A 15,119-nucleotide genomic window follows, 5' to 3' on the forward strand; every position below is an offset into this window, starting at 1 on the left:
AAATCATTTCCATACGCTTCAAATGTCTTAATGCGATTGTTTGGTTGACTCCCATCATTGACACAATCTCTCTGATGGTTAGACGTGGATTGGTGTCAATTATGACTTTTAATTCGTCTTCATCAGACTTCAATGGCCACCCGGTACGTGGTTTATCAATGAGTGAAAAATCTCCAGATCGGAATTTTGCAAACCATCTTCGTACCTGTCGAACTTTGATGACATCTGCTCCGTACACTTCACAAATGTTTTTGGTTGCCACACTCGCGGTATTGTCTTTACGGAATTCATAAAGTAAACAATGACGTAAATGCACTTTATCGAACGACAGTTTGAAAAAATACAAGGGGTTATTACTGTACTCTGGCCAGGCCAAAACTGAATAAAAAGTAGAGGGAAAGCATCCTTAATACAATGAAATCATAAAAAAAGAAGATACTATTCATAATTTATGAAAAAAAAAATTTTACCTGGGATCATAAAAAACGGTCATTACTTTTGCATCAACCCAATATATATATATATATATATATATATATATATATATATATATATATATATATATATATATATATATATATATATATATATATATATATATATATATATATATATATATATATATATATATATATATATATATATATATATATATATATATATATATATATATATATATATATATATATATATATATATATATATATATATATATATATATATATATATATATATATATATATATATATATATATATATATATATATATATATATATATATATATATATATATATATATATATATATATATATATATATATATATATATATATATATATATATATATATATATATATATATATATATATATATATATATATATATATATATATATATATATATATATATATATATATATATATATATATATATATATATGTATTTAAATATATATTTTTTTTTTTTAATGAAACTGATGGGTTACTAATAATTTTACTTATTTTTGTTGTTGTTTTTTTCTGATTTTATTCATATTTCATTTGTAAGTAATTGTTTACTTTTTAAAATATTATTAAAAAATTCGTACAAAAATCATTTATGGAATGTTAAATGTTTTACTTAAACAAGACAATAACAGGTCGTTTATCTTTAAATTCTCAGACTTATATATTCTCATCCCAAGTATTCATCTTTGTTGAGGTATCAATAAAAAAACTTGATATAAATAGCTCACGAAATAAGTGTACCAAATCCAACATTGCAAACAAAAATTAGGTTACAGCATAAATATTGGATAAATGATAATTTACTTAAAATATAGCAGGACATACCGTTTATTTTTACAAAACTGCAAATTTCATTATCTTCAAAATATTTTTTTGAGTTATTTTCAGTCAATGCATGTTGAGAATTTCGTGGTTAATAAACTGAGCCATGTTTATTTTACAAGGATGTTTATTTTCTCAAACAGATCCTTTGGGGCTTATAGGGTTAATATAAAGTCTAAAAATAGCGCGTATAGCTTCTGGGACGCATTTCTCCACACTGTCATGTGTTCCCATTATTTTATTTACACAACAAACTATATAGTACATCTTAACAATTAAACCGACTCTATTTGATAATACGTAAACATATTTGGTATGTGGAAGTAACATAATAAAAATAATGATATTAGCAAAGCATTTTTTAAAAGTGAAAACTGCATTTGAAGAATCTGCCATTTTGCATATATAAGTCAACGAAATAATCACCGTTGACATAATGAACTTTTTCTATTTCCAGGCTTTTTACCCGTATTCAGAAATCCTGTTAATTTTTTACCTTGTTACGAAAAATCCATATAAAGTAATTTACGAAATCCATTGAAAGTAAGACTTTCTTTCACCCCTATATCCAGACCCTTGTATTTTTTAAACTTTTATTTATCTAGTAAATTACTGTTGCTATAGTTCTCGTGTTCTTAAAATCAATGTTAACGCAGCCCAGTGTCGTTTATTTTAACGTTTAACTTAAAATTTGTTTATCTCAACGATAAAATTGAATTGAATATTTGAATTAAAAAATAAACATTCAAATAAACCAAATAACTAACCGTAACGCCGCTTCCCCACAGAGGTAGGCAGAGAAAATAGAGCGCCACATTACCCTGTCTTTGCAAACATTCGTCGCCTTTTCCACATTCATGCATCTCCTCGTACGTACCCGCCGATTATTTCGACTCCTGACCCGCCCGCTTTCAAGTGATCATGCCAAATTTTTCCGGTCTTAAAAAACAAAATTTGAGTTTTATTTATTTAATTGAATCGTTTACATATCAAACATATGTACATATCGGCTGTCCAAACTCAAAACACAGTAAGGGACATTTTTTGTAGTACGTTTTTTTTGCATTCTTGGACTAAGCAGATTGTACTTAGTCCAAAAATGCAAAAAAAATGTACTGCAAAAAAAATGTCCCTTACTGTGTTTTAAGTTTGGACAGCCGATATGTATAAATCACTTATTTTAGTTTATTGTATAAGCAGACTGAATGTTTATTGTATAAGCAGACTGAATGCAGTCGAAATGCGATCGCTCAGACGAATGTGTGGCAAAACGATGTTTGATAGATGTACGAATGATGAAATAAGGAAAGAATGTAAGGCTGAGATAAGCATTATCGATAAAATTAAGAAAGGTGTGTTGAGATGGTTTGGACATGTGGAGAGTATGAGTGAAGAAAGAACGGTTAAACAAATTTATGAGGCGAATGTAGTTGGAAAAAGAAGCAGAGGACGACCGAGGAAAACTTGGCACAATCAGGTATGTCAAATACTTGAAAGCGGCCGGGTCAGGAGTCGTAATAATCGTCGGGTATGTATGAGGAGATGCATGAATGTAGAAGAGGCAAAGAATGTTTGCAAAGACCGAGTGGTTTGGCGTTCGATTCTCTCTGCCTACCCCTGCGGGGAAGCGGCGTGATGGTTAGTTAGTTAGTTACTTACTTACTTATTTTATTAAGATATATATGCACAGTATTTAAAATAAATTCGGAATACATTTTCCATATTAGGTACGTATGATGGATTTACAAGAAATGGAACTTAAATCAGATTTGAACCAATATTGGCATGTGAGTGTGAGTGAGAGTTCTGAGCCGTAAAAGCGCAATGCAGTAAGTTGGGGGGCCATGTGCATATACTGCCTGTCCCGCGGAGGGGGCGGGGGGCACGGCTGCCCCCTGGCGATCCGCGGGGAAGGGGGCTCGTCTTCCCACCGCACCCCCAACCGACAGGACACGGGGAGAATTCTGTTTGGGCTGGCGTTCGCGGTGTGGAGAACAGCACAGATGTTGGAGTCTAAGCTGAAGAAGGTATAGGATACCAGAGTTAGAAGGTTAAGTTTTGTAGACAATAATTGTCATGGGTCCTTGTTATTTATATCTGAAATTCCGCAAAGCTATTTGTTGTGTCATGAAAATATGCCTATCCTACCGACTATTATTTATGTTTTGGACAATTTATTTAGCTTTAATATATGTATATATATATATATATATATATATATATATATATATATATATATATATATATATATATATATATATATATATATATATATATAAATATATATATATATATTTAAAAAACCTTATCCGCACCCAATGGTGCATAGGGCACTGCGTCATATAAACGCAGTGTTATCTTGATCGTTTACACATGAAGGAAAGGTGATCAGCCCTGCGCTTCAGGTACCAGTCCAGGGTGATATTAAATAAATATTACAGTGAAAAAATCACTTATATTTATTTTACCCCCCTTGGGAATCGAACCCGGGACCTCCAGAACGGTAGCCGAGCGTGCTGACCATTACACTACGGAGGTGGACACACATATATATGTTTATATATATATATATATATATATATATATATATATATATATATATATATATATATATATATATATATATATATATATATATATATATATATTCTCTCTTCCTCTTCTTCGATCACAACCAGTCGTCTCAGGCTATCCTCATTGCCACGCGCAACGTGTTCAAAGAACTGAAGAATCCGTCGTGTACAGATGTACAAAAAAAGATGGACATTAAACTAAAAACGCATTTGTTTGATTAATAATCAGCACAATAACATTTTTCCCAATTAAATCACAACTAAGCGCCCTTGGCACTGTATAAATTATCGAAAATTATGATTATTTAACGTTTTGTATTCCTTTTCTTCCAGCCTCCGAGAGAAACATCCTCCGCTATGATGACTCCAGTACCACCTTCCATGACACACATCCGGCATATGAACGAGGTAAAGAGATAAATAAATAAATAATATTTATAAGCAGTACAAATATTCATCACAAAGGCGTCGCGGCGTAGTTGGGTGGACGCTCGACTCCGAAACTAGCGTCGCGGTTTCGAAAATAAATGCAAGAAATATTTTTCTCAATTGGTCTGGGTGTTTGTGATGTATCTTTAACAACTACCTCCGTATCCTTACTATACTACCGGCAGACAAACATCTAATGTAGAGCCTTTGCTAGTAATTCCTTTTAAAACAAAATTTAATGATTTTCTTTTATTTCTAATAAATAAAATGTATTGATTGGTATATTTTTATTAAATGAAATTTATTGTAAATCGCACGAAGTTTTATTATTATATACTTAAGTCTACCATATAACATCTACTAGAAAAAAAAATATATTACTTATTTATTTTTTTAATCGAATTTACTATAATTTACACAATTTTTTGATACATGACGTTGTTGAAAGGAGTGAGCGATATGGTATACCTATTTTTTGTATATTGAATAAAAATGGTAATAATAATGATAATTAGTAAAGCGCCACTTTCGTAAAATACTATCTCAAGGGCGCATGATTTACTTAGAAATTAAATCAACAAAAGCACATCTTTATAAAATAACATAAATTAATGTTAAATTTTTGGAACATTAATAAATTAATAAAACCAAGTGGATTAAAGTATCATCTCCTCGTTTGATTAATTTCTTTTTTTTTAAAGTAACGGATTATCGATATTATTGGGGACTTAATATCAATTCGTTATCACTGTGTTCAAGGAAAGTTAAGATAAGACCGTTAGCTTTTTTTCATACATTTGTGTCGCTTACTCTCAAAATCCGCCAGATCCAATTTTATAAGATTTTAAAATAAATACTCTATCGGAATGCCAATTGTGGGTTTTATTGTTTCAAATATTTATCTACTTGAAAACCCTGCTAAAAAATACTCAAAAACAGCTTTGTTTTTCAAATTCCGATATATTCATGAAACTTGCCTTCTGACCCATATCGGCCCATCAGAGAGCGGGGATAAGTCAAAAATTAAGATGACGTCATTATCGGTTTGTGTCTCGTGTTTTTTTTAAATACTAAAATAGAATCCAAAAAATGGGAAAATTCTCTATTTCATAATATTTTATGTAAAGATAGACAAATCTTTGAAACATAAATGTTACCCATAGAATTTGGCCTTTTTTTGTAAAATCGACTTACATGGATCTGGCGGATTTTGAAAGTAGGCGACACATTTGTTATTTTTTATTTAAGTTTTACTTAGTAAATACCACATTTTCTAAAATCTACTCTGACACGTGTTACGATGTACATATTCTGCATTATTTTCAATGTAGATTTTAAGAAATAGTGATATTTACTATAAGTTAAATCAAAAATGGATTTATAATATTAAATCACAAAGTGACTGCCGAATCAGTGAATGAAATTATATTTTTTCTACATTTTTCCAAGAAGATTTAAAGAAATACGGTTTTTTTCTAAGTAAAACTTAAATTAAAAATGGATATATAGTATTTTACCTCAAAGTGACTGCCGAATCAATTAATTAAATAATATTTTTTTCTACATTGGTTATCGCGTTATACTTTCGCATATTAGGTCCTGAAAATGCAAGTTTTCGCTATTTTCAGGAGACAGATTCAGCATCAGGGAAGTCCAAACAGGTGGAGCTGAGCTATGCCGCCGAGAGACTCATGGCGCTATGGCTTCCGGCCCACAAAGGCGAACCTCCCCGGTACTCCATGTCTCCTGGACCCGAGAGAGATGTGTCGAACATGCTCAACACGAAACATGGACAGCACTACATGGTATGTGAACATTTAAAAAACACACAAAATTTGTGAGTACAGGTAGTCGTACAAGAGAAAGTGACCAACTGACAAAACGTAAAATGTTCAGGAGGGCCAATTAAGTCACCTTTGCTTGGCAAGAAAATAAACATCAATGCAGATAATCATTTTTACCAAGTCAATATATTTTACTTCCATGTTTAAAATCATTTGGTATGTTTTTCAGGGCAGTATTAAGCTAGTAAGATATCAAATACTCAATGATCACGTTTTTGTAAATAATGCACTTGGTCACTTTCTCATGTATGACTACGAAATAAACTATTCAACTTAAAAATTTAAAATCGCGAAATTAGCTTAAAAAATATTGTGAGATTTATATTATATGTTTGTTTAATAGAATAAATAATAAAACCCTTATCCGCACCCCAATGGTGAATAGGGCACTCTGATCAGCCCTCCGTTTCAGGTACCAGTCCAGGGTAATATTGAATAAATATTACAGTGAAAAACTCACTTATATTTATTTGACCCCCCCCCCTGGAAATCGAACCCGGGACCTCCAGAACGGTAGCCGAGCGTGCTAACCATTACCACACGGAGGCGGACAAAATTATATATTTGTTTAATATATTTTATTTAATATATATTTTTGAAAACGAAATTAATTTGATAATTATCGCAATTACATACTCTAAAATGAAGGGTGGATTAGTTGGAAGATAAGGATTTTCGAGTGAAGGAGCTCTAGTTATTTACGAGAAATTATCAATTTTCTTTTTTGTATCAAACAAGGTAGTTGAAATATTGACCGAGTATGCTTTTAATATTATATTTATTTAATATTACTCTTGACCGGTCCCAGAAGCGCAGGAGTGATCACCTTGCCTTTATGTAAATAACTATCAATATAACACTGCGTCAATATGATGCAGCGCCCTATGCACCATTGGGTGCAGCATCCATGAAATCTTTGGCCTTCCTCTTTCGAGGAAGATCCATGGCGATTTCCTGATTCACAACATGATCAGGTTCTCTGCGCTCCATGCGCCTATATCATCTCAATTGTTTTTCCTCTACATTACTTTTGATGTCTGTTACATAAAGGATACTCCAGATGACCATGTAAGCATTCGCATTTCAGCAGTTTCTAGGTGTTATACATGTGTCACCTACTTTCAAAATCCGCCAGATCCAATTTTATAAGATCCGCTCCTGCGCTCATGTATTCATGTATTAAAGCTATATAAATTGCCCAAAACATAAATAATAGTCAGTTAGATAGGCATATTTTCATTACAACAAATAGCGTTGCGGAATTTCAGATATAACTAACAAGGACCCATGACAAGTATTGTCTACAAATCTTTTAATGTAATGTAATGTACAACATTTTGAGTGTGTCCAAATACTTGTTCACAAAATCTGGATTATCTCCAATTACAGGAGTTATTTTCATATTATTTTTTGACATCTCATCAAAGATGAAGAAGAATATGGAAGTCTGGGTAATTACGGGGCTGACGCTTTGTGCTAATTTCAGCCTATGACGGTCGTCAGCCCCGTAAATGTCCAGACTTCCATATTCTTCTTCATCTTTGATGAGATGTGAAAAATATATATAATAATGTTATGTCCGCCTCCGTAGTGTAATGGTCAGCATGCTCGCCTACCGTTCTGGAGGTCCCGGGTTCGATTCCCAGGGGGGGTGAAATAAATATAAGTGATTTTTTCACTCTAATATTTATTCAATATTACACTGGACTGGTACCTGAAGTGGAGGGCTGATCACCTTTCCTTCATGTGTAATCGATCGAGATAACACTGTGTTTATATGAAGCAGTGCCCTATGCACCATTGGGGTGCGGTAAGGGATTTATTATTATTATATAATGTTATGTAAACTCAGTAATGAGGAATAAGACGGAGAAGAATAATTCGATAATTGTTGATGCCTGTATAACCCTCCAGGTGTTCGATGTGAGCGAGCAGCCCGCCCGCGCGGTGATGGAGCACGCGGGCAAGGTGTGCGAGCTCGGCTGGGCGCGGGGCATAGCGCCGCCCCTGGAGAGGCTGTGCGCGCTCTGCAAGCACTTGGACAGCTGGCTGGCCGCCCACCCCGCCAACGTGGCCATCCTGCGCTCCTGGTAACTAATACTTTCTTTCCATATAAATTATTGCGAATCTTGTCCACCTACCTCCGTAGTGTAATTGTCAGCACGCTCGGCTACCGTTCTGGAGGTCCCGGGTTCGATTCGATGTGTAAAAGAAGTGTATAGGATTTATTTCGAAAAACTGCAACAGTGGATCTGTTCATTTAGACCAGATCTATTAAACGATGAATCTTTTATTGGAAAAATCGCAGTACGGGGTGAGGGGGTGAGGGAGGTTGTAATCGATACGGTATGAAATGAAATAAAATTTTCATTTCATACCGTATCGATTACAACAACCAGCAAAAAGAAGAAGAAGAAGAAAAGAAAAAACATTATTAAGAGATGTTGCTATTGTAGAACATTAATTTTTGGTGATTCAAATTCAGTCAAACGAATCAGTAAGCCAGCTCAACGGGTCAGCGTGAAAGAGATTTATTTGAAATTAGAATTTGGTAACTGAAGCAATGTATACGAACGAATCATTAAGAACCGATTCCACATTTGATGCATGGTGGGGCTCTGGGAGAAACTTTAAAGAATTATCAACGGAAGATAGTATTGCGAAAATATTAATATATTTAACTTCTTATAGATACATGTACATTTACAGACTTATTGCTATGAATTAATAGTTTCCAATTCACCAAAAAAGAACTACAAGTAATGACCTAGGTTTTTATCTAATACTAATAGATCTTTTACCACTGACGTTTTTAAATAATATAGTCACCGTAAAAATTACTCATCTTCGCACAAACTTGATGCGCGTTCTTCCCTTTACTAAAGTAAAATATGACGAAAATGCAGTCATCTATCCATCTTCAAAACTCCACCGAAACGTTGCTACAACTGTCAACTGTCAAATGACATGAGCAATAAAACAAATGCAAATAGCTTTAGTGCTTAAAAAAGGACTAGCGCTTACTCTTGCCAGAATGCGTCATGATTCTTCAGACGTCCTAATATTATGTGCATTCCTAAACAAACCGACCATCTAAAATATTTGAATCTGTTACCAAAATAAAATAAATCACTATGAACTTTTTATTAGCATTTTAAATTCGAAGGTCCATATTGAAATTAAAATCTTAATATCAATTAAAATCATTTAATTAACTGAGTAAACAACAAACAGGTGAACAAACAAAATCAACACTGATAACCACTTTAATGCCAAGGCGAAGATAATCCACTTAACGTGTTTTCTTTTATTTGCGCGTGTATATGTATATGTAAGATACATATCAAATATTATATGTGAAAAGGAAAACTTTCCATACATGTATATAAGGCTATTATAAAATTATTATTTCTTTATTTTTCAACGTTTATCATACCATTACATTGATCAATCATATGATACATCTTTTTTTTTTTTAATTCAATACTATTTTGAGGTAGGGCCAAGCAGCTTTTGTAAGAAAATAGAAATTGCGGCATTGGACGTCGAACATAGAGCCTCTGTTACAGAGTCCAAAACACTAACAACATGACTACAATGCGATTTAACCATACATACATTGATATTAATTAAAGGTGTCAGTAATACGTCCGATGGTTTTTATCGCAACTGTCAAACTTATCATTTTTATATACATTGGCGACACACTTTATGCTAGCGCCATCTCTACAATGGTGATATAAATAAAATCGGTCTATCGCTCATAAATTTATTGTTTAGTTATATTTTTTTTCAATTCAACGTGTTATAAATTCACGAAACTTTTTTCATACCAAACCTTATTATTATTTAAATGTGGACGACAAAATAAATTGCAAGATTCTTGTAAAATAATCTACAATATTCGGTCAAAACGTTTAAATTTTTACTTGATTTACAAGTGTTGTCAAGTTTCAAACATAGATGGCAGTAAAAGCTGGTTTTTGTTTGAAATATTTATCTGGGATCAAAAGACAAATGTATAGTGATGATATTTAATTTTTTTGGGTTTTTGCAATCTGCCAATATATTACAATGCAAAGCCGAAAAAATATTTGTAAAATCATTGCTTTATTCTCATCTGTAGAATTCTTTTCGTGATTCTCCCTTATACATATTACATACTGTTATGCCCATTAGAGTCTGTAAGGCAGAATTTGTCAATACAACAGAATGGATTTAAAGTATTAAGAAAATTCTTAATGTAGAGACTGACCGGAGCATTTCGTCGTAACATAACGTCGTAACATCGCTCGCGGCGAGCATCAGCGAGCATCCGAAACTATGGATGGAGCGCTCGGCTCGCTGTACTGACTGCCTGAATGCTCGCATCGTAACATGTTACGTTACAACGAAATGCTCTGGTCAGTCTTCACCCTTAAAGTTCTTCGTTTTTTTCTTTACTGTAGTCAATTACTTTACCATACTTAATATTGTATAATATGATTTTTACAATAAATATATTCATATTGTTTTAGTGGAAGTCGAGAACGCTTGGCAGTAGCTGTGTCTGCATACCTTCAGTACAGTTCCATCTGTGGGAAACAAGAACATGATCTGGATAGATGTGCCATGAGGAGATTCCTCGATGGATCACCTACACTAAACCCCTCAGATAGAAGGTAAGTCATTCATTTATTCTTATTTTACCCTTATGAAAACTTGACTATTCAAAATATCAACCTGATTATTCATGAATTTTATCAATATGTTCATGACTAACATCTAATTAGGTAGGTAACCCAAGTACCTATAAAGTCAATATATTCGACATTGTCTCAACGACTTATACATATCAGAAGTGTATAACTTGCTGAAGCTTGTAAGAGTAAGAGTATTCAGCCCTGAGTACCATGGCCAAAATCAATTTAGTATAATGATAGTAAATTGTCTGTATATATTAAAGATGAAAAAACAGATGAGAGAAGAAGATCCAGTAATTCCGAAGATCTACGTCGGTGGATTTTTGTCACCTCAGTGATCAAGCTGTCAAGACCAGATCAATTGAATGGATCTTTTCAGTTATTTTGTCGGTATCAGTTTAATTAGTCAAATAGAAAGGTGACAAATTCTGTATGAATGCATCGGTAAATTAGTGAACTGAAGACTGAATAAACAAAAGATTCGGTCGTCACAGCAGTTCTGCGTATCTGAACAGTTCAGCATTCGTGATCTAAATTCTCTCAAAATTGAAATCCGGTCACTCAATCTGTGAGTCTGAATGAATTATTTAAGTTCCGTTATTCACAAACTCCTAGACTAAAGAGATGTGTGGTGCTTTTAAAAAAAATACTTGATACTTATAATTTCTATATTTAGTTATGAAGATAAATCATTAAAAGGCATGCTTGTGTCAGTAATCTATGGTTTATGTGTTTACTGTGGTTTTGTTTCATAAAATTCAATTATTAATTTGTTTATCAGGTACGTGGAATACTTTTCTGGCCTGTTGGCTGGTGGTATCAGAGTTAACGCTTCTCCACTATGGCTGACTCACATCACAGTTGTTGGAGCTCCACCATTATCACACGTGTTCCTGAAGCTCTATGAAGGAATGGTCCCGATTTACACATCAAGTAAGTGTATTTAACAATCTTTATGATTTCATACATGTGTCAACTTGAGATGAAACATCTATCATTTATACAAAAGCAGATCGGCTGTCCAAACTCAAAACACAGTAAGGGACATTTTTCTGTAGTATGTTTTTTTTGCATTTTTGAACTAAGTAAATTCTACTTAGTCCAAAAATGCAAAAAAAAACGTAGTAAAAAAATGTCCCTTACTGTGTTTTATGTTTGAACAGCCGAGATAGAAGTCTGAAAATTCCAAGCGTTACTTATTGGATTGGCTCTATTGTTCACTGTTAGTTTTTGTATTTCCATACTTTTATATTATCATAGGTAATAATTCTGATGGTAAATTTGACATTATTTTTTAACCCACCACGTGTTTCTTTGCAGATGTTTATTCTTTGGGAGCCGGGGCCCGCCAGTTCACAGCAGCCCTTGGGTCTGGTCCCGGAGGAGTGGCAGTTAGGGGAGACGTACTATTGCGCTGCTACCGGCGCCCCCCTCCGCCTGCCGCACCACACCACACGCGAGGACTCATCTTCTCGGTGCAGTTCCACACCTGCGCCGTCACCGACTACACGCTGGTCTTCACCAAACAGCACCTCGACTATGCTTGTAATGGTAATTATTATGTAGTCCTTTGATATACTTGTCATACAAGGACAGGCAAACATTTTATCTTTAACACCTATGTACACCCAGATGATGCATAGAGAAATAGTTTATTAGACAGCATTATATTTTGTTATATATCATTATATTTCGACAGCACCTACAACCTGACCTCACATAATCTTACTTTACATCATCTCAAATTGGGCTCAACAACTTTTGTGTCTAAGATTCAAACTTATGGGTGTCGATAGCTTTTTTGGGATACTATTTTGTGTGATGTTTGTGCTTATTGCTGTAATTTGGCCAGCCATTTAGTATCCATCCTTCTTATTCTTATTCTTCTTCGGCCTTCTGTCTTCCACTGCCTCTTCCATATCCTTCCATTCCTATCGGTCGGTTGCTACTCGCAGCCATTTTTTTTTTTTTTTAATTCGTATGTATTCCAAAGTGTCTCTTATTCTCCTAAGGTCTCTATCTTCAATTTTTGGGGTCCATCTTATGGGGCCTTGTCCTATCCATTGTCACATAAGTCATGGTACGCGTTCCATGATATTCGCCATTCTCGTTTCGCGCCTAATTTCCTCATTTCTTATTCTGTCTCTTAGGCTTATATCAAGCATGGATCGTTGTGAGCATCTGAGCTTTTCTACATTTCTTTAGCCATAGTCTCTAATGCATATGTTGTCACTGGCAGCATACATGATCCTTTTCATATGAGTCGAAATCTCTTTATTTTCTAGTATGTGTCTAGTTTGGCAAAAGCTGCCCAACTCATTCCGGTTTTTCTTGGCAGTTCCGCCGTTTAGTTTTCTCATGCATTCTCTATGCTTATGTAATAGTAGCCGACTATCCATCCCCTATGCTTATGTGATAGTAGTCGACTATCCATCCCCTATTCTTATGTAATAGTAGTCGACTTTTTATCCTCTATGCTTATGTAATAGTAGTCGACGTTCCATCCTCTAAGCTTATGAAATAGTAGTCAACTATCCATTTTCTAAGCTTATGTAACAGTAGTCAACTATCCATCCTCTATGCTTATGTAACAGTAGTCGACTATACATCCTCAATGCTTATATAATAGTAGTTGAGATTCCATCCTCTAAGCTTATGTAACAGTAGTCGACCATCCATCCTCTAAGCTTATGTAATGGTCGTCGACTATCCATCCTCAATATTTAATGTAATGGAGTCAAGTATCCATCCTCTATGCTTATGAAATAGTAGTCGACTATTCACCCTTTACGCTTGTATAATACTAGTCGACTATCCATCCTCTAAGCTTATGTAATAGTTATCGACTATCTATCATCTATGCTTATACTCGTATAATAGTTGTCGATTATCCATCCTCAATGTGTATGTATTATAAAAGTAGTCAAGAGAAAGTAGTTTCTTTTGTGCCTGTGATTTAATTAATTTCCTCTTTTTAACGTGAAAGCGTTCACTATTTCAACCGTCCCTTTATTCTCAGATGATGATTTCCCTGTGGATGGCTCCGTGGAAGTCCAGATAGCTGGAGGCCGGCCGGCCCCAGCACCCACTCCGGCGGTCAGGGTGCGTCCCGCTGACGATGTCCTGTCCCGCTGGGACAGCCTACAACACCTGCCGCAGACTGCTAACAACAACCACATCAACAACAACCACGTGTCGGTAGTAAACAACAACAACAACACTAAGAATGGGAACCACAACTTGCATTCGGAAGATGAGGAGGATACTGCAGGTAATTTTTCTTTCTATGTCTCTTTGTTAATTGCTCGTATTTCGGCTTTATCTACAATAGTGCATATGGCGCTACACCAAAATGATAATGCAGCATTATCTTGACCGAGAAACCATTATTTACACCATTGGGTATGAATAATGGTCGGAAGAAAGGAGAAGTTATTGAATTCAGTAGTGTGTAATATGCCTACTTTCGATGATATACTTTAAATGATTATAATTGAATAATGAACCTAAAAACAGGTTTTGATTATTTTAGGGGTCCTTAAAGTATTTAGTGTTTCAAAAGGGTTTTGTTGCCAAAAAAGTTTGAGAACCTCTGATTTAAGATAACCCTAAATAGCCACATTTTATCCACAATTTATATATTTGATCTTCATGTTTTGAACCTACTTTTAAGATGTTTAATAATAAATAATAAATGAAATTATAAATATCCATTCGCTTCCACATTTGACTACTTGATATATCAATATATAAACTTAAAATTGATAGCCAAGCTTTTTTTCAAAACAAAGTTGGAAAAACAAGAAAGATATATTTTCTTTACGCGACATTTGTCTCTAATCTCTTTTCTATTTTTCAGTGTAATTAATCAAGTTCAGAGACAGAAATTAGTGAATTTATCTAAACGGATTGGGCCTATCCTAGTATTCGTTCTAAATATATTGCGTTTGTTGCTTCTTTAACCTTCCCCTACCGGTGATATGTATTTATTACAACTCAACTTTTCAAATGAGAATATCAATATAAAATATTATAGAAACGGGCTAACAATTTTTGTATTCATCCATAATATAATCATGTATTACATGAAAGTATTATCATTTATTGTTTCGGCATTAACTTTGTGGTAAGACATGTTACAATGATTAAAGAAAACACTTCGTTTTTTACCACTTGAGTTTTATTATAGACTATATGTTTCATGTTTATTATACAGACCTGAATGATGGAAGTTTAACTTCTGAAACATGTAGTCTATAATAA

At 33.8% G+C, this 15,119-nt stretch overlaps 1 protein-coding gene across 12 annotated transcripts in view; it reads left to right on the top strand.

Moving 5' to 3' along the window:
• by (focal adhesion protein tensin) overlaps positions 1-15,119 on the top strand; it is a 352,917-nt gene that overhangs the window by 286,643 nt on the left and 51,155 nt on the right. For 10 of the 12 annotated variants that reach the window (XM_088258488.1, XM_088258483.1, XM_088258484.1 and 7 more), the window contains 7 exons: positions 4,235-4,309; positions 5,959-6,135; positions 8,089-8,264; positions 10,692-10,835; positions 11,638-11,789; positions 12,177-12,407; positions 13,876-14,127. In XM_088258488.1, the coding sequence (XP_088114614.1) occupies positions 4,235-4,309; positions 5,959-6,135; positions 8,089-8,264; positions 10,692-10,835; positions 11,638-11,789; positions 12,177-12,407; positions 13,876-14,127 (1,207 nt within the window). Of the gene's footprint in view, positions 1-3,058; positions 3,356-4,234; positions 4,310-5,958; positions 6,136-8,088; positions 8,265-10,691; positions 10,836-11,637; positions 11,790-12,176; positions 12,408-13,875; positions 14,128-15,119 lie in introns of those variants that run through there. The other 2 variants (XM_088258495.1, XM_088258487.1) reach the window with 2 other exon arrangements.

The sequence above is a fragment of the Brachycentrus maculatus genome, unplaced genomic scaffold (genome assembly GCF_059751285.1).
Source record: "Brachycentrus maculatus isolate JH-2025_06_01 unplaced genomic scaffold, ASM5975128v1 h1tg000097l, whole genome shotgun sequence".
NCBI classification, from domain to species: domain Eukaryota; kingdom Metazoa; phylum Arthropoda; class Insecta; order Trichoptera; family Brachycentridae; genus Brachycentrus; species Brachycentrus maculatus.